The sequence below is a fragment of the Protopterus annectens genome, chromosome 12.part0 (genome assembly GCF_019279795.1).
Source record: "Protopterus annectens isolate FY-2018-M chromosome 12.part0, PAN1.0, whole genome shotgun sequence".
Lineage (NCBI taxonomy): Eukaryota > Metazoa > Chordata > Ceratodontiformes > Protopteridae > Protopterus > Protopterus annectens.
In genome coordinates this window covers 282,987,891-283,008,301 of record NC_056746.1, presented here as the reverse complement: position 1 = coordinate 283,008,301, position 20,411 = coordinate 282,987,891, and the positions used below count along the sequence as shown (strand labels likewise).

General features: G+C 43.7%; 1 protein-coding gene across 1 annotated transcript in view; it reads right to left on the bottom strand.

Moving 5' to 3' along the window:
* LOC122816509 (CREB binding protein) overlaps window positions 1–20,411 on the bottom strand; it is a gene marked incomplete in the record, with an annotated part of 4,149,155 nt that overhangs the window by 35,829 nt on the left and 4,092,915 nt on the right. The window contains 2 exon segments of the mRNA XM_044089341.1: window positions 4,418–4,699; window positions 11,612–11,773. Coding sequence (XP_043945276.1) covers window positions 4,418–4,699; window positions 11,612–11,773 — 444 coding nt within the window.

Below are 20,411 nucleotides of genomic sequence, written 5' to 3'. Positions count from 1 at the left end.
ATAATGAAATGCAAAATCGAACCGACGCTTGATAGTGCGTTGGTTGAATCTAGCACAAAACCTACAGCTAGCAATGTTGTGATCAGGGCCTAGGCAAGGAATACAGTAAGAGTGAAAATCCTTATGAGGTATTTGCTTCCCACAAGAAATACAATTGTTAACTTTTTCTGACATCGGTCTGGAGCAAGAAAAAAGTTTCCCCAATGGGGTACTTAGCTTTAATGAAGTCTTCGGTTCTGAAATTCAACTTTGAAAATCTCAGGAGTTGGCCGACCAGCACTTGCGAACTGCTTTTGCTTCAGGCACCACGTGGCAAGAAAGACTGAAGAAAATGGCACCGGCTGCATCTTTTATACCCCTGGCGCACTGACGTCAGGGAAGAGGTGATAGCAACAGACGCCGGACCTAGACTTTGGAATTCTGGCCGACTGCGGGTAGCCTGCCAGCAGGATAACCCAAGAGTAATGACTGCAACAGTGAAACACGATGAACATCAGAAGTGAAGGCATCCAAGAAAGCTGGGAGTACTGGTACTGGAGGGATGGCTGAAGGTGAAGGGGAGTCAAGCTGTAGAAGCTCAAAGTATCTCTTCTGGGTTTCAGAGACTAAAGCAGTATCCCACTTGAAATACTCTTTCATTTTTGAGATAGTCTCCCCATATGATAAGTCCTCAGGTGGAGAGTCCCCTTCAACAGAGTCCTCTTCAGGTGAGTAATAGTCTATGGGAGAGGCAATCTGTGAAACATTGGAGACAGATTCCTCAGAGGAGGAGTAAGACTGGCCTGGGTCTTCCTGGGTAACTGTTTGCTGAGCAGATGCTAAAGGCAGGGAGGAGGCAGAAGCCGGCCTAGGACTCAGTACAGGGATGCTAGTGGGCGTAGGGCCTGTAGGCCTAAGTGCCATAAAGACCTGCATCAAGGAGGAAGTGAAGGACTCCAAGTCTGGGGCTGCCGGAGGCTTCTGGCTCAAGCATTTAATTTTCTGCTTCCTTTTAGAAGGAGTTTGCATCTGGGTGGGCAAGGAAACAGAGGCCTGCGCTGATATAGAAGAGGTCTCCGTTGGCCGGTCCAGCGATGGTTCCCCCTCGACGTCGGTTGTGACCGACGTCTGAATCAACTCCCGCTGACGTGCTTTCCGTGGGTACTCACATGGCCTCTTCCAGCGCAGCCGTTGGAACTGTCAGAGTAATCGTGTGTCCCTCAGCCCCTAGAACGGTAGTCGTTGGGACATCCGAAGGTGGAGCGGCATCTGGAGAAGGCCTGCAAACCTTGGCCTTCTTCCACGGATGTTCAGCTTGGGCGGCCAACTCGGGATCCATCCTAAGTGCGAGGCATTTAAGCCTTTGGTTTTATAAAAATACATTTAACGTGGGCAGGCGACTGTGTAAGGTCTTGGGTATGAAGGATTGGCAAATAGAGCAGACCTTGTGGTCATGCTCTTTACCCAAGCAAAAGATACAGCGGTTGTGGGAGTCTGTGTGGAATCTGGTGCCCGCAACTACATTTACTCTTTTTTTCCAACATCGGCTAAAGAAAAACAACTACAGCAACCAAGCGAAAGTCTTCGGATGTAGGAGCGAAGCGGTCGAAGTAATTGTAGTCTGCGGCTGAAAAGTTCTGAGGCCTGTGCGTGATAACATCACATTTATACTCCATGGTTTATGGCCCTACGTGCAACGACCCACGCACCTACGGAAGCTAGGCTTAAGCGTTTGTATAGGAGCCGGCGTCAGGTCTCCTGTGGGCTGGAAATCCCACAGTATGAATACTGCAACATGGGAACAAAAAGACATCAGATACTTCCAGCTAAGACAGCCTTATAACAGAATGATTTTGAGAGACCCTACTATGAAAAAACTCTCAGAAGAAACCTCCACGAGGCAACTTTAGTGTAGGTGTGGAAGTCATAACTACTACTCCTCTGCATCCCTACACTGCCCAGCTTTATTTTCTCCTTCTTAGGCTTCAATGCAGTCAAGATTTAAGATGGTAACAAACCTTCAGGAATTCATGCAAGCTTTGCCTATATTGTTCTTGACCAAATCTAAAGAAAGGTATCACAATTACACCTAAATGTTCTACTACCACGTAAAAAACACAAGTCTCTCTTTCTTGAGAGGGGTGTATCCATATTTGCAGTAAAGGAAGTCTGATGTCTTATCTTCATCTACAGTCAAGAAAGCGGAACTGAACACGAGAAAAAAACTTCAATCAAAATGTAGATCAAATTGCAATACATGATTATTCCAGTAAATTAAAAAAAGGAAACCAAAACAGGACTGAATAAAATGGCAACTTGACTAAGGATGAGGAAGAAATAAAGGCTAACAACCTTAGTTATTAAGTTCAGCTACACAGAAAACATAGAAAATAGCCCCAAATTGTGTGAAAAGTCAAACAAACTGAATTTTGAAGAAGAAATGTCAAATACATGACTGCAAAACGTCATATAAAAAAGTGATGTATTTATTATCTTGTGGCATAAGAATGAATGAAAATAAGTGTTGGTGTCTATTTAGTAAGCAAGCAATAATGCCCACAGGGCGTGTTATTCTGTAAATAATGCCCACCCAAGAATGTTCTGAGGTGTGACGCCACAGGGGGAGGGCCTCTACACCCCTGGAAGGGTGTTACTTACACAATAACACACACACTGTTGGGCATTATTGCATTTAGAGAATGGGAAAGATGTTAATTTGTTTTGTATTTGTTTTTAATTGTTATATATATATATATATATATATATATATATATATATATTTAAATAATTCTGATGCAAAATAGTTCCTCCACCTACTATTTCAAATTTGCTGTGTAGTACATGCTGGCAAATCAGTGGGGTTGAAGTCACTAAATAATGAGTTACATTTCAGTTTCAGACTTCATTGTAGCTCTCAACTGATCAGGGACAAATTTCAACAGAATCAGGGACAAATCCAGAAGTAATCAGGAAAACATTTAAAATATTAGTACTATTAATATGAGACACTGACAGAATAAAAGAATGTGAATTAACATACATTTTCTGAAGTAAAACGTTTACTCTGTTTATTGTCTTTTTGTCTTTGTTTATTACGTGTAATTAACTACCTTTTCTCCAAAAGTCCCTCTGGTTTAGGAGGGATTAAGGGAAGCAGATCTAAAATTTGAGTCAAAGTCAGGGGTGTCCTTGAAAACAAGGGACATGTGAGATGTATGGTCTTCATATCCATCAGAGAATGCAAGTTAACATAAATTATGTTATTACAGCAACAATCTAATTTTATAAGAGCAATACTTAAAATCTGTCTATATTCTTAAGCCCTTGTTCCCCCATTATCTTAGGCTTTATCCAGATTTCTTGAGCTAACAGGTTGAGAGGTATGCACACCCTTTGAAAGATTTGCTGCTCGTTCGCTCTCTTTCTCTCTCTAACACACACACACACACACACACACACACACACACACACACACACACACACTTTTCTTTTTAACTGAACATGCACTAAACAGCAAAAGAGCTGCTTAGCAAGCATAAAATAATGGCGTTATCACTCTCATTCTTACTATCATGCATGCATACAATCACACAAAGACAAATGCACAGTTTTCTATATATATTTTTTAATTTTACACTCGTTAAGCAGCAAAAACACTGCATAGCAAGTGTAAATTAATGGCGGCCTTTAGCTCCATTACAGTCTGAGCTACATGGCAACTTAATATGCTGCTGTGAGGCAGTGGACTCATTTTTCAGTGGACATTACCTGTACATACACATCTTGATGGAGAATGTTTGTTCTCCGATCAGATTGACTATGTACAGGTGCCCATTCTCTAATGTGCTGTACACATCCAGTATTCTTTACTCTAATGCAAATACAAAAACACTTAAAATCAGATTTTAAAGGGCCACTCTTGATGCTAGCCATAATATGACCATAACATTCATAAATTTGAAATATTCACAAAGAGTTAACCAACTGAAACCTAAAAAAGTTCCATAGTGTCATAAGAAGTGACAGAAAAGCAGCATACTTTACATCAGTAGAGAAATGGTGGAAATTGCAAATTACAGTATCTGGGTGGAAAAATAACCTGGGAAGAGCTAGTGACTTCAGCTAAGTCAAACAATTGCCATGACAGACAATACTTAAAAATGTACTGGTAGAAATGATTTAATCTCTGCACTTTCAAGTGCTGTACATATGCACTTCAGTGCACCAACTCTATTTTGCAATTACACACAGTAATAAATACACTCCAACACAATATGTCCAGATCCAGTGCTATTAACCCACATTACCAGTATTTAGTTCTCTAATATCAGCATATAGTTAGAAAGCCTTCCCTTAATTTAAAATTTTGACAGTGAATATAAAATGTGTCTACCCAAGTGTTAACCCCCCCCAGTTTATTTCAAGCTTGATACCTCACCTCACAAACAGTGCAGTGCCATCTAGTCTCCACGTGATTTTTACATTCGTTACATGTATAGACAAACCGTTCCTGGCCTTGTGTGTGCAGCTCAACCAGCATGCACATTGTTGACCACTTGGATCGACGCAGAGAAGAGAATTCCCAGTGTTTGTCTCTGGCCAATGTCAAGAAGGCATCCCGTCCATCCATGAGGTCACAACTCAGCAGAGGGTCAGGGTCAATTATTGGAGGCAGTGTGTTGATTACAGGACCCGCATGGAGGTGAATCACAAAAAACACCTGCAAAGGTATTCATAATTTTTTTTTTACTAAAAGAACATATTTGTTAAGAAATTAACATCATTCAGTGCCTTTCAGAATCTACTCTAATAACAGTTATGCTAAATAAAACACAATTTTTATGATCTGGCCCTGCACTTGGCTATAACGAAGGGACTCTGTAAGTACAACTAGCATTTATTTACTTATCTACTTCTAGGTCTTTATCACTTGCCTGGCTTCAAGTCACTGACAGGCAACACTCCTTATTAGTTCCTTTTTTAATGATCTTCAGCTGAAACTTCACTATAACTCAGTGATGCTGGTTCTTACTGTAAAGTAATAAGGGTGTTAGTCACATTCATATATAGCAGGGAAGATTTTTTTTTAATGCAGCAAAGCCTTCAAACTTAAGTGAATGCCAAAATTAAACTTATGTACTTACCATAATAAGAGGTCCATATTGTCTCTTTCTGTCCAGTTCAACTTGTGGGTTATTGAATCCGACTTGGATCCAAGACCAGCCATTTTAAAAAGATTTCAGCCCCCAACCTCCATCACCTCTACCCATAATACCTACTCTGACAGAATCAGCTCAGATTGAGTTTACCTCTCTATTTAAACTGCTTCCACTGCTAATTTTAAGAAAATGACACCAAGGACCCCAGACGAAAGGAGACGCATAAGCCTCCAGGACTTGGACATCCAAGGAGAGAGAGAAATACAACAGAAAAGAGAAGACATGAATCTATTGTTACGGTAAGTACATAACTTTTGTATCCAGTGTTGTCTTTTCCTTTTGGGTTTAACCTGTGGGAGACAGTCCTCAGCCATGTTACTCCCTAGGGAGGTACTACAAGAGCACAGTCCACAACACAGTGAAACCAAAAGAGGCTCCAGATGTTGACTGAATATCCACTTTGTAGTGGGACACAAAAGTACGTGGAACTACCAACACAGCAGCAGTACAAATGTTATCAATAGCTGCTCAAGAGAAAAGCCATACAGGTAGCCATAGCTCTATTAAAATGTCACAAGTTTGCAAGGCAAAGATTTCCCCTTCAAATTCTATCCAAATGAAATGCAATCAGGGAACCATTTAAATACAGTAGCCTTAGACACTGGCTTTCTGAACTGGACCTTTGAAAAGGAGACAAACAATTGATTAGACCTTCTGAATGACTTGGTTCTATCCTAATAAAATCTCAATTGCCTATGAGCACTGACACAATGAAGCAAATATTCTCCTTTATTTGAAAATTCAGGGAAAAACACTGGTAAGTGAATGGCCTGATTTAAATTGTTCTTCATTCCACTTCAGGCAAAAAAGCAAGATCCAGTCTTACAGATACCCTGTTTTTATGAAAGACCAGATATGGAGGTACCAAGGATAAAGCCTGCAGCTGTGACACATGCCTGGCTGAAGTAACAGCCACCAGGAAAAGTGTCTTTCAAGACACAACTTTAAGGAAACTGTTAATGATAGCACAAAAGGAGGTCCACAAAGCACGTGAAACATACAATGCAAATCCCACAGAGGGACAGGATCCCTGACAGGAGGTCGCAATAAAAAGGTTCCCTTGAGAAAAGTCTTCGAAACCTTTATCACCACCACTGGTGTACTATCTCTACCAAATGTGAAAGTAAGAAACAGTTGCAAAATGCACTTTAATTGTGGAATGACTAGATCCTGAATGAAGTAAGTCAGAAAGAAAATCAAGAATAGCCTCCCAAGGCGCTAAAAAGGGGTCCAAATCTTTAAATGTAGCCTAAAAGACAAAGATCCTCCACTTACTGGTATAGACTTTGCAAGCAGATAACTTCTGAGGAGACAACAAACTATGGACCACACTGTCAGAAAGCTTGGGATCTCTGGCCATCAGGGGAATTGGAGAAGCCATGCAGTTATCTGAGCAACCGAAGATCAAGTGGGTCCAAGCCAGTTGGATGAGAAATCAGATCAGAAGTGGAATCCAGGTGCCAATGAGGGTACCTCTCAGAAGAAGCCAAAGAAAGGGGAGCCTGACTGGGCCAAAAAGGAGCAATGAGGACCACAGTCGCTCTGCAACAGGTAGCCTTTTGGAAGAACTTTATTATCAAAGAAGTCAGAGGATATGCATACAGGAGACCCAGGGGTCAAGCATACAGACGAGTGCCCCTGGGTGACTGTCCCTGTGCAGAAACTAAGGTGTAATAACTGCTGTATTTGTTGGATAGGGAAGCAAACAGCTCACAGCATAGAGCATGCTAGTGCTGAAAAAATTCAAGCAGCAACTCTCGATGTAGGAACCACTTGTGCTGTCCACTAAAATGATGGACTTCCTGGGATGTGCACTGCTATGAGAAACTGTTGAGAGAAAATCATCCATTGTCAAACCCTCAGAGCCTCCTGACAAATGGGGAAGTGTTGGGTTCCTCCCCGTTTAACTACCAGGCAACAGGCATATTGCTTGTCTGCACCAGTATCACACCCTTGGGGAGAAAGTCCTGAAGAGCCTGCAAAACGAGGAGGACTGCCCTCATCTTCACAACAAAGATGTGAACAATGGCATCGATTGTAGACCATGACCACTGGATTGTCTTCCCTTTGAAATGCACCCCCCTCTCCTAAAAAGGAAGATGGCTGTCATGACTATACTGTATGGGTGAGGAAGAGCAAAAGGTCTCCTGTCCGACACAAGGGGGGGACTTCATCCACCTCAATTCGATTTCAACAGGCTCCTGTTAGTATTATGGGAAACTCCATATAGTCAGTCAAGTAGGGCCACTGCGTTGCTAATGTCCACTGCAGCATCCTCAAGTGGTAAGTTGCCAAGGGATGTAAGCAGATTGCTGCAGTCATGTGACCTAAGAGTTTGAGAACCTGAGACGATGGAGGTTTCCTATACTACCGTAATGCCTGAGAATGAAGGGTAGTTACTCTCAGAGCCAGGAGTTTTGTAATCTCAGAGACTGCATTCATCTGGGCAGCCTACGAACTCCAATGTCTGAAATGGCTGAAGGCTGGACTTCTGGCAGTTTATGGCACAGCTGGAGTAGAGAGTCCCTGGCGCTGACTAGTGATTCTCTTGCCGAGGTGGTGAGAAGTTACTCGTCCAGGTAAAGCAAGACCTGGAAACCCTGCCGCCTAAGCCAAGCTGCCATGATTACCATGCACTTGGTGAACACCAAGGGTGTGGTGTTAAGACCAAAGGGCAGCAGTCTGAACTGATAATGACTGTCTCCTGGATGGAAGAGCAGAAACCTCCTGGAGCACTTCGCTATCTTTATATGATGGTAGGTGTCCTTGAGGTTAATCGAGCACATCTAGCTATCCTTTCTCAAGACAGGCAGAATAGACTGCACCATGACCATCCAGAAATTGGTCTGTTTCACAAAGTGATTTAATATGCTTAAATCCAAAATTGGCTTGAGACCCTTCTTGTTCTCTGGAACCAAAAAGAACCTGGAAAAAATCCTGTATCTGCATAAGTCTGATAAGACCTCTTGACAACTCAATTTTCTAACAGCTTTTGGATTTCAACAGCTGCATCCCTTCACTAATGGGGTGGCACATCCAGAAGGTGTCTGGTGATTTTTTGGAGGGAAATAAAAATGGATCATGTAGCCTCTGGATATGACTCAACATACACGTGTCTGAGGTGAAGGCCTCCCATGCTTCTATGTGTACAGCCAAACAACCGTCAACTACTTCCAGAGATGGACAATTGGGCAACCCTTTAGGGTTGCTGGAAGGGCCTCCAGGACAAAGCTTCATGGAATCCATGACTCTGCAGATAACCCCTGCCACAGCAGAAAACTTCCATAGGAGCATCCTGAAAAGACTGCTGAACTTTTCTAAAGAAAAGACATCCCCCACACACACTTCTGGTTCCTAGAGAAGATCCCTTGGGAGGTAGTAAAATGCACTGAAATGTCAACAGCATTTCTCTGTCCTGCTCACACCTGGTTCAACATCTCTAAGTTAGGCTCAAAGAGTGAAGGACTGTTGTAGGGCGGCATTAATAAAGGACACCTTGAAGCAGTCCACAAAGTTGCATAGTCTCATCCAAGCATGGCGATGCCTGTGCCAGTTGCCTGGGACATTCTACTGGTTGCACTGGAAAGCAGACGCATGGGCACATTAGCATAAGACCGCAATGTGGACAACTGAAGTCTCCACAGTCTTTTGAGACTCTGGAGTCTGTTGTGTCTTAACCACTCGACACTTCAGACACAATGTCCCATTGAAGTCTTGTCAAGTGAACCAGATATTTTAGTGTCCTTAGCTCAAATTTGGCTGTGTAGGATTGCTTCCTTAACCGGTTCAATGCCCTAGACTCCCTATTATGGGGTGAACCAATGAACTATTTTCAGAGATGTGCTTATTGGTGTTTATAGCCACCACAACAGCGTCGATGGTGGGACCCTTACTCCAATGTTGGCAATTCTTGGGAAGGCCTAAGATCTTATCAGGCTATTTTTTGAATTAGTTCCCTTGTATTGGGTCCCACCAGACCCTCTGAGACACCAAGTCAATAAGTACATCCAGATTTGCAACCTCTCAGAACATGGAGGGGTACACCTCAAAAGCCTCCAGAAACAAAGCTTTGGCTGTCCAACTCTTCTGCTAGTGAAGGAACCCCATAAGATTATCAAAAGAGAAGTCATAGTGGGGGGATTTCAGGGACCCCTCTCCTTCCTCGAGGTTGGTGTCTTCGGTGAACACTTGCTCTGGGGAACCCTGATGCTTAATCCTGTACTGCCTCTTACCATGACCTTCCCATCTGTGGAATCCAGGGGAGAAGTGAAGGGGAAGGGTGCCTTGGGTGCAGGGTAGTTTGGAAGCCACTTGCTGTGGACTGTACCGGATTAGGCTGATGCAACTCCAGAGATGATGTGATGAGGGGGGAAGAATGATGGTTGGCATACACCACTTCAGCTTGGGGCAGTAGACTATCCTCTCTATGATGTTAAAAGTAGAGGCTGAAGCTGGTCACCTGCAACCCGCACCCCCTGGGATCCAAAGACTCCAAGGATATGCTGACTCCAGAGCCATTCCCCTGCCTGTCCCAACACCAAGATCTGAATCAAAGTATTAAGACTCAAAGCGCCAAGTGGGACAGACTACTCTGAAATCTGAAGCATTGAATCTGAACTGGAAACACCAACTCCAAAGGGTCAGCTCCAGTTTCCGCTCAGTGTTAAGACTGCTGGCGTTCAGAAGGTCAAGGCAGGGAGGAGGGGGCTGATATTGATCAAGCTCTCAGGTCCAATCCCATAGGTAAGGCAACCAGCTCCGGGAACCCTGGGGTTGTAGGGCCCCAAGACAGGAAACAAATTCATCATAGCCGAAGCCTCAGATTAAGGACCCAAAGTTAAAGGGATCAGGCCTAATTGTACCTGGCCTTGCAGATCAGACAGACTGAAGAAGCTGTTGAAGGAGGCTTGGAAGCCTGCCTACTTGAAAAAAAACCTCACAGGACTTGGCCCGAACAGAAGAGCATTGGATCCAGACACCAAGCAGAAGACTCTGGAAAAAACTCTCTGGGAGTAGAGGGAGAGGAAAGGTGAATGAACCTTGCCTGAGGGAGGTCCTTTTAACACAAAAGGGGTAGAAATGTAGCCTTCCCAGTCAGTACTGTGGGGAATGGGTGCGAGTCGTTGGATAGTAAGACAGCACAGAGACAGCATGAGGAGCTGAAGATCTTTGGACTTGGCTGCTATAGTTAGGGTTTAGAGTCTCCCTTAGAAGATTTGCTGTCCTTAGTCACCTCCTTTCGACCCTGATTATCTTTCTTGTGTTTACTAGACAGAGTGGAAGTAGCACTTGTAGCCCTGGAGGGCAAAATACCCTTAAGGACCAGCTTGGTTTTCCTTTCATAAACAGCCTTGTACCCAAAAAGCTGTCACAAAGTAGCACTTTAGGTCTCTGTTGTGCGAGTCCTGGAAAGGGAGTTTGTGGACACAAACTATACTTCTTAAATCCCTTATCCATCAGTAACCAGTACAGCACTCAGTAGAGACAGAGAGAGAGAAAGAAACAGAAAAATCAAAACATTCTTCCTAACTATAATCAAAGCAAACTAATGCACCTATTTGAAAGTCACAACTATACAACAACAAGGGAGGAAATGTCTGCTAGCATTAAGAAAATAAACCTGGAAGGCAGCAAGTAAGATCTGAGGTGATTCTGTCAGAGCTAAATATCATGGGTAGAGGAAGTGGAGCTTGGGGCTGAAGTCTTTTGGAAATGGATGGTCTTGGATCAGAGTCAGATCTGATAACACACAGGTTGAACCCAGACGGAAAAGAGAACAGTGGATCTCCTGATACTATGATAATAAATAGGAGCACTGAGCACAATTCTGGACTTTCTTTGCACCCAGGATAAGCTTTTAGTCTTAGAATGCATCTGGTTCCAGAGAAGACTTGCATCCTCTTTAGACAGTAGCAGATCTACTTCTTGTCTGCTCAACACTTCAACATTATGTCTGACGTACAGGTACCATGAAAACTAGTTGAATATGGGTCACTAGCTCTGACAATGGAAGCATGCATCTGCACCAACAAGCAAGTCAGCAGTAATTGTGTGTTCAGCAAACAGAAGAAAATTTAGTTTTTTTCAAACCTTGAAAACCCTTCATACTCAATGCCCATTGCAAAATTCCAAAATAATATTTTAAAATGTTTCATCTCTTAAAACAAATACAAAAATCTTACATTTCAGATCAAACTATGAAACCTCAACCAAATGCTACAATCCAGTAAAATAAATATTACATCACATCAGAAACTTACAATTCTATAAACTAGCACTTATTATGAGCAATACTGGTAAAATTAAAATTATGTCCCAGCACAGGTCCCTCTCCACCTTTCACTGTTGGAAAGTTCACTTTATAATCCAATTCAAGCAATTCATTGGGTAACAAACTGCAAACTGCTACTTGCCTCTTTGTGTTTCTCCATTGTGGCATATAGCTTCTGAGACAGGTCATTGGACACACTGGGGATCCCTGGTTTCTTCTTGCTAGCACGACTCACACTGCTTTTATTTTTGTTAGTTTTCTTGTTGTTCTTTTTCTTGGCATTCTTGCTGTCCCCCTGAGGGCCCTGTCGGGAAAAAAGAAACAATGTGCTGGAAATATCTCATTTTCAACAATTCTCTGTAATCAGAGAGACCACCGTATCACAAAACAGTGACATCAAGCACCATAAGCAAGATTGACAAACATAACATACATACTGACTTGCTCACAATGATGGGGACAATGATATCAGCCAAAAACATCTGCCATCTGTTCCATACCCAAATAAACCACGTCTTAAGTCTGATGTTTGATTTAATCTCCTTCTACCAACTGAAAACATCAACCAGTTAAAAAAATACTACTCACCTACTAAAGTTTGCTTTGCTTCAATGCAGTTCATAAGTGGTATTTTTTAAACACCTTTATCAAATCATCACTTTTGACACGGGCACATTTACATTTATATAAAAGTAATCAACCGGTATTAACAAGTTAAAATTATGAACTGTCAACAATACACCCAGGAACCACGAACACAGGCTGGATAAAAATGAACAAGATTTATTCCACAGCTTCCACAAATAAAGTACAGTTGTGTATACTTAGCATAAATGTAGATGCTCAAGTGTATTCACTGCTGCAGTCATCACATTTGGGTTATCTGCCGGCAGGTAGCCCTCAGCCGGACTGAATACCACAGTCTTGGGATTTCTGCGTCGGATGCTGTCGCTTCTTCCATGTCGTCAGGGGTATAAAACATGCAGCCGAAGCCATTACATCAGTTTTCCTTGCCCCAGATGTCAGGTGCTCCCAAAATATGAAGCAATTATATGGTATGAAACACACCCCGCAAAAAGCAAATACACATAGTGTAAGACATGTCAAACCAAAAAGGATAGTTGAAAGCAAAGACAATCAGGGGGCGAGAGGGAGGGTAACCAGAACTGCAACAGTGAATACACTTGAACATCTACATTTATGGTAAGTGTACACAACTGTACTATGTTCTTCCTGTTTCACTGTTGCAGTCATCACATTTGGGTTGATTCCCAAAGCTAAGGAAGGGCGGAGGTAGATTTAAGAAGCATTAGGCCTGGCAATCAGGCCCTGTAAGACTGCTGTGGCAAATCCAGCTCTGGATTTAGAAAAGATAGGCAAGTGGCAATGCTTGGTGAAAGTGTGTACCAAGCTCCAGGTTGCAGCTTCCAGGATGTCCCTGGTAGGGACTCCTCTGAGAAATGCGGTAGATGTAGCCCTAGTGGAATGTGTTTTTATCCCCTGTGAGGTAGGTTTTCCATGGTGCTTGTAGCAGAAATGGATGCAGTGGGCTATCCATTCAGATATGGTTTGTTTTGAAATGGCCTTCCCCTCTGCCCCAGCAGCAAAGCTGACTAGCAGCTGGTCAGATTAGTCCTGTCCAAATAGAATCTAAGCTGTCTGTACACATCTAGATAATGCAGTATCCTTTCCCCTTTATTTTGAGGATTAGGAAAAAAAGTAGGCAAATGAATGGACTGATTGAAAGCCACACTAGACACCACCTTAGGCATAAAAGATGGGCTAGTCCTGAGGGAAACCCTGTCTGCATGGAAGATAATGAAGGGTTCCACTGCCATAAGGGCCTGCAGTTCAGACACTCTTCTTGCTGAAGTGATGGCTAGAAGTAAAGCTGTTTTCCATGAGAGGAATTTCAACTCTGCTGTAGCAGCCGGTTCAAAGGGGGGACGTGTACATTTTTCCAATACAAAGTCAAGGTCACAGGCTGGAGTGGGAGCTCTCCTGGGGGTCTTAAAATTTTGGCCCCTCTAAGGAACTGTTTTACCAGAGGATGAGAGAAGAGGGGTGGGCTCAGTATTATACTGAGCTGAGATGGCAGAGGTATGAATCTTAACTGAAGAAAAGGATAGGCCCTTGTGAAGTATTTCTGTTAAGTAATCTATTATATGAGGGTAAGCTGCGCACAGTTGTAGCCATCCCTTGAGACTGGCTCCAGGAACAGTATCTTTTCCACTTTTCTGAATAGGATTTTCTAGTACTAGGCCTCCATGCCTCAAGAATGACATCCAGCACCTGCTTACTGAGGGTTGCTAGACGTGCGTTCAGGGGATTAGCCAGGCTGCAAAGTTCAGGGTCTGAAGCTGAGAGTGCAGAATTTGGCCCCCCTGCTGGGACAGCAGGGAAGGGGTCTGAGTCAGGTGCCATGGTTGTAGCAATGTCAGACTGCGCAAAAGAGGATACCAGTGCTGGCGTGGCCAGTCTGGTGTAATCAGGATTGTCCTTGGCCTGTCCTGTTTGATCTTTAGTAGAACCTTTGAGAGGATAACCAGAGGGGGAAAGGCATAAACCGAGAGGTTTTCCCAGGGAAAGGACAGGGCATCCACTTTCCGAGCGTGGCTGTGGGGAGTTCTGGTGCAGCATGTGTTCAATTGATAGCTCTGAGGGGAAGCAAACAGGTCCACCTCTGGTGTCCCCCCATCTGTTCCCCAAAAGTTTGAAGATTTTGGGTTCCATTTTCCATTAGTGTGAGTCCATGAGATTTCTGCTTAAGTCGTCTGCCACTGAATTTAGTTTGCCTGGCAGGAATTGAGCTTGTAGGTGCACTTGGTTGCTCAAGGCTGTGTTCCACAGAGCCATGGCTAGTCTGCAGAGTGGGTAGGAATGTGTTCACTCCTGCTTGTTTATGTACCACATAATTGTAGTTTTGTCTGTCTTTACCAATAGTTGTCCTGGAAGAATAAGGCCTTTTTAAGGCTGTTACAGCATTCTGTACAGCTAACATTTCTTTTTTATTGATATGCAGGTGCATCTGCTTTGGGTTCCATTTGCCATGAATACACTGTCCTGCCATGTGAGCCCCCCATGCATAGTCGGATGCGTCTGTTAGGGTTTGGGTGGCTGGGGGTAGAGTGAAAGAGAGCCCCTTGTTATGGTTGCAGGCCTCTGCCCACCAAATGAACTCTGCACTTAGACATGGAATGACTGGAATTATTGTTTCCAGGTCCTGAGAATGTTGACACCATAGACCTTTTAGATAATATTGAAGTTTCCTCATATGCAGTCTTGCATATGGAATTAACAGAATGCAAGAGGCCATGAACCCCAGAGCTTGCAGTATTTTCCTTGCAGATAGCTGGGTTTCAGTGGCCAGTAGGTTGAAGTAAGTTGTCAAATAAATTAGTTTCTCTGGAGTAAGGAATGCCATCTGGGAAGCTGTGTTCAAGCTTGCTCCCAGGAATACAATCTGTTGGCAGGGTACTAGGTGTGATTTCATTTCATTGATGGTGTACCCCAATGAAGTTAGAAGACTCTTTACAAATGCCAGGTATTGTAGTAGCAAGTCCTGACTTTCCGCCTGAATCAGGCCATCGTCCAAGTATTGGTAAATCTGAATACTTCTCTGCCTGCAAAAAGCAGTGCCTGGAGCTAGGCACTTTGTGAATACCCTGGGCGCAGTAGATAAGCCAAAGGGAAGTGCAGAGAACTGATAGTGCATAGAGCTTGCCCTGAAGCAAAGGTATTTCCTGCAAGATTCCCTTATGGGGATGTGCAGGTAAGCTTCTTTTAAGTCTAGGGTTGCCAGCCAAGCATGCTTGGCTAGCGTAGAAAGCAGCTGTTGGAGAGTTAGCATTCTGAATTTTGGAACCACCAGAAAGGTGTTGAGAACAGATAAATCCAGGATAGGATACCAAAAGTTTTCTTTACTGGGAACCAGGAACAGACTTGAAAAAAAAAACCTTGTCCCCTTTGTTCTGCTGGGACAGGTTTAATAGCCTTGATGCTGAGGAGAGAAAATCCTTGCTTTTGGGGCTCCGCCCACTGGTTTGGGAAGAGATCTGGCTATCCACTTAGGGTTGGGAGTGAGTGGAAGTGGAATCTGTATCCTAGGGAAACAATGTTTAAAACCCATTTGTCTTGCGTAATGTATTCCCAGTTTTTTGCATGCAGGGCGGGTTTTCCTCCTAAAGGTGCAAGTACTTGAGCAAGGCTTGGGGGAGTTAAGGATAAGTCATTGTGCAAGTTTACCATAGGGGGAGTGGCTTACTACTCCCTGTTTTGGACGTGGTAGCACCCCACTGCTTAGACCTGTGCATAATCTGAGACTGACGTCTTGGGGGTCTGCTTGGACTGAGAAGGCCTGGAAGGGACTGGAAAGGACCAGTTCCTCTGAAGGTCAATGCCTACTGAATCTAGGTGGCTGTACTTGTAAGAAATCTTTAACAGTTTGCATAGATTTAGCTTTCTCCTCCATCCTTTTGAGAACTTCTGCTTTATTGCCAAATAGGTGCTCTTGGTTTAAGGGTGCATCCAGTAATTTTGCTTTGACATGCTCTGGCAAGTTTTGCTCTTTGAGCCAAGCATGCCTTCTAAGAACAGACCCAGTGACAGTAGCCCTACAAGATGCTTCTAAACCATCAAAACCACACTGCAAAGTATGTTTACCAACTTGGTCAGCAGAATACATTAACTCTTGTACATCTTTGTGTTCTGCACAGTCAGAAATCAACATCATTTTCTGTTTAATTAGCTCCATAATATGCTGCTGATACTTTAACATATGCAACTGACAATTTAAATCCCTAATGGCCAGAGTAGCAGAGGTGTATACCTTCTTACCCCATCTGTCTAAAGTCCGAGAATCCCTGTCAGAAGGGGTAGGATTCTTGGCAGTAGTAGCCTTATTTCCTTTTGGTCCTTGGGAAATGGTCTCTGGATCCGCAGTAGGTTTCTTGAAAAGGAATTTGAGAGAGTCAAGTACTCTACAGTATCTGTCAGGTTTCCTGGGAGCTGGAGGCAAAGTATCCGGGGTAAGGCTGGATTCCAAGAAAACATCATCTACAATCTCCAGAACCAGAGGGATAGCTAGAGGCCTGTGCTGAGGCAGGTGTAAAAATTCCCTGAGTCTCTTTTTGGACTGAGAGTAGCCCTGACTTTCCCAGCGGAAATGCTCCCTAAGGGTATGCAGGGTTTCACCAAAAGAAAAATCTTCTGGAGGGGAAGCAGAGGGAATGAAATCCTCTGCATCAGAATCCTCATAAGTAGATAAGGGTATGTCCTGTAGTCAGAAGGAACAGAGATATCTGATTCCTGATCAGAAGAATCAGAAGGAAAATAAGTTCTAGGTCTCTTTGAGGGGGAAAGCTGGCTTCCCCTAATTAAGATAACAAGGTCTTCAGCCATTCTAATAATTTGTTTTTGCGGCCTGTGGGCCTGAGAATGCACTTTGGTCGTCGGTTTCCTAGGCGTAGTGTGAACTTTAGGCCTGAGAAATTCAATATTTTTGGCTTGAAACAAAGTCGTCGGTTTAACATGAAAATCGGTAGGCCTGAATACACTCTCAGAAGCTGGTGCCTGCACAGCGGCTCCAGACTCATTCAAGGTAGAGACATCCGCAGGTTCCGTAGTCGCATCTCGTGGCATATCGAACTCCGAATGGCTCTCAGTAGAGTCCTGCGAATCTGTAGAAGTGGGTGTCAGGGGCTGCAAAAGCGCCCGAGTACCGGCGGACTGACGACTAGCTTAACGGTAGCGTTGTCGGCAGTTTTGGACCTATGCGGTCTGTCTCTGTCTTTACCCTTACGTTTTTTCGGAAGATCAGTAGTCGGATGGCCGAGAGCGAAAGTATTTAGCTACAAAGATTGCCCGATGATGGATAGTTCGGGCGTTGAACAAGGCACAAAACCGACAGCAAGGGATGTCGTGGTCTGGGCCTAAACAGGTGATGCAGTAAGAATGAAAATCTCTGTGAGGTATTTGCTTTCCACAGGTAAGACAATTATTGATTATTTCTGACATCGGTTAGTGCAAGAAATAAGGATCCCCAGTGGGGTACTTATCTTTTAGAAGACTTCAGGTCTGAAACTCAAAAACGAAAATTTCAGGAGTCAGCCGACCGGCACTTGCGAACTGCTTCTGCATCGGGCACCGCAAGGCAAGAAAGACTGATGTAATGGCGTTGGCTGCATGTATTATACCCCTGACGACCTGACGCCATGGAAGAAGCGACAGCATCCGATGCAGAAATCCCAAGAGTCTGGTATTCAGGCCAGCTGTGGGCTACTTGCAGGCACATAACCCAAATGTGATGACTGCAACAGTGAAACACGAAGAACATCTTAGCACTTTCGTCTGCATATAACACTAGACTTCATCAGAGTATAGTTAACACCCATCAATTAGCAGAATTAAATACTATTAACAATTAAAGTCACATGTTACCCCCAACCAATGTAGATGCACATATTACTAAGACGGAGTCATCAATTACTAAAATGTAAAAAAGACCATCAGTTAAAGCAACTTAAAACCAACAATCATCTTATAGCATATAAGGTTCCTATTTTTAAAATACTACTAATGGAAATGTATTCATTAATGCCTGGAAACACAGTGGCATTACACTGTAGTTGCCACCATAATTCCCAGACCCCCACTACTTCTTCACAAGGTCCCCCTCTTTTGTCCTTTGCTATTTTTTCAGTGACAAAAAATTAGAAGTTATGTACCTACCATAACGTTTCATGTTAGTTGTCTTCTCTCACCTTCTTTCTTGCTGGATGGGTTCGGAGCCGATCCTCGGCTCCGACTCGGCACTTGCTAAGCTCGAGAGTCACTTTTACCAGCTTGAGGCAGCCCCATTTCCCATGATGCAAGGCGGTAATTACCCAGATCTCGTTTGGTATCTAGAGGAAAAAACTGCCTATAAAAACTTTCCACTAAGGAAAGAAAAGCACTAACCTAAAAAGGCTGTAATGGAAACCAGGTAATCAAGGACAAGAACTATCTGGTGTCCAAGGAAGAAAAATCTTCCAGAGAAAAGGGGAGATCAAGGTCTGTCCAGGCTTGGGGGACAGGAGGGAGGGATGCAAGAAAGAAGGCGAGAGAAGACAACTAACATGGAACGTTATGGTAGGTACATAACTTCTAAATGTTAAGTTGTCAATCTCTCCTTCATTCTTGCTGGATGGGACCGCGTCCCTAGCACCTCTGTCCTGGGTGGCTCAATGGAATAGACTCTTGAGAACAGTGGAACCAAAGCTTGCCTTGTCCCTGGAGGCCAAATCCAATTTGTAATGAGAAACGAAGGTATGAGGAGTGGCCCAAGTGGCTGCTGCACAAATAGTATCTAAGGGTAGTCTAGCCTGAAAGGCTGTAGAAGTGGCTAGAGCTCTTGTGGAATGAGCTTTAGGTTTTGAGTTCAGCTGTTTGCCCCTAAGCTGATAAATGTCAGAAATGGTGGAAGATAGCCATCTAGATAAGGTCACTTTAGAAACAGGGAGACCTTTTCTATTTTCAGCATAAGACAGGAAGAGCTGATCGGACTTCCTAAATTGCTTTGTTCTGTCCAAGTAATATCTAAGTTGGCGATGAACATCTAAATAATGCAATTTTTGTTCCGCCCTGTTAGAATAATTTGGAAAAAATACAGGGAGATCAATGGATTGGTTTAAATTTGTCTTAGAAGCAACCTTGGGCAAAAAGGATGGGTTGGTTCTCAAGGATACTCTGTCTTTGTGGAAGACCAAATAAGGGGGACGAACACAGAGGGCATGAAGTTCAGACACTCTTCTAGCCGAGGTAATAGCGACTAGAAAAAGTGTCTTCCAAGAAAGAAACTTTAATGAACATGAAGCAGCCGGTTCAAAAGGGGGAAGTATCAAGGATGTCAGCACTAAATTTAGATCCCACTGTGGTGGAGGATCTCTAACAGAGGGTTTAAGAAGGAACACTCCTTTGAGAAAGGCTTTACAAAGTTTGTGGGACATAATGTTGTGGTCTGCAAAGCCGACATGGAAGTTCGAGATTGCAGCCAACTGAACTTTGACTGTGGAAGACGAAGAACCTGAGTGAAAAATTTCCGCAAGGAAATCTAAGACCGACTGAATAGGGGCAGTAAAGGGGTCTATGTTCTTAGATTTTGCCCAAAAAGAGAAGCGTTTCCACTTGCTAGAATAAATCCTCCTGGTAGAGGACTTAAGAGAAGCTACTATGATATCTCTAACGGGGTTAGAGATCATAGGAAGCCTGGCTAAGGAAGGAAGTGGAGCAACCAAGCTGTGAGGTTGAGGGAAGGAACTGACCGATGCAGTTGACCCGACTGGTGGGTCAGAAGATCTGGAACTGGGTCCAGATGCCAAGGCCGCGCCAAAAGATGGCGATGAAGGAACGGGAACCAAATTTGTCGAGGCCAGTAAGAGGCAATGAGAATCATTTTGGCTCTCAAGACGGTAGCTTTCTGGAGTACTTGTGGTATCAAAGGAAAGGGAGGAAAAGCATAAAGAAGTCCCCGGGGCCAATCTTGGGTAAGAGCGTCTCTGGGGGGATGGCCCGGAAGTGGGAAGAGAGAGAAGAAGTCTGGGCATTTGCTGTTTTGGGGTGTAGCAAAAAGATCGCAACATGGGCGGCCCCACTTCTGAAAAATCTCCTCCACAATGGATTGCTTGAGAGACCACTCGTGAGGCATGACAATAGCTCTGCTCAATCTGTCCGCTATTATGTTGGTTTTCCCGGGGATATGCGTTGCTACCAGAAACCGATGAGAGGAGATCGCCCATTGCCAAAGTCTGAGAGCTTCGACACAAGGGATAGGACTTGGTTCAGTCCTGCTTGTTGATGTACCACACGGACATGTTGTCCGTGTGAACTGCAATAGTCCCTAAAGGGAGAAAGTCGTTGAGGGCTTGCAACGTTAAAAGCACTGCTCTCATCTCTAGGACATTTAT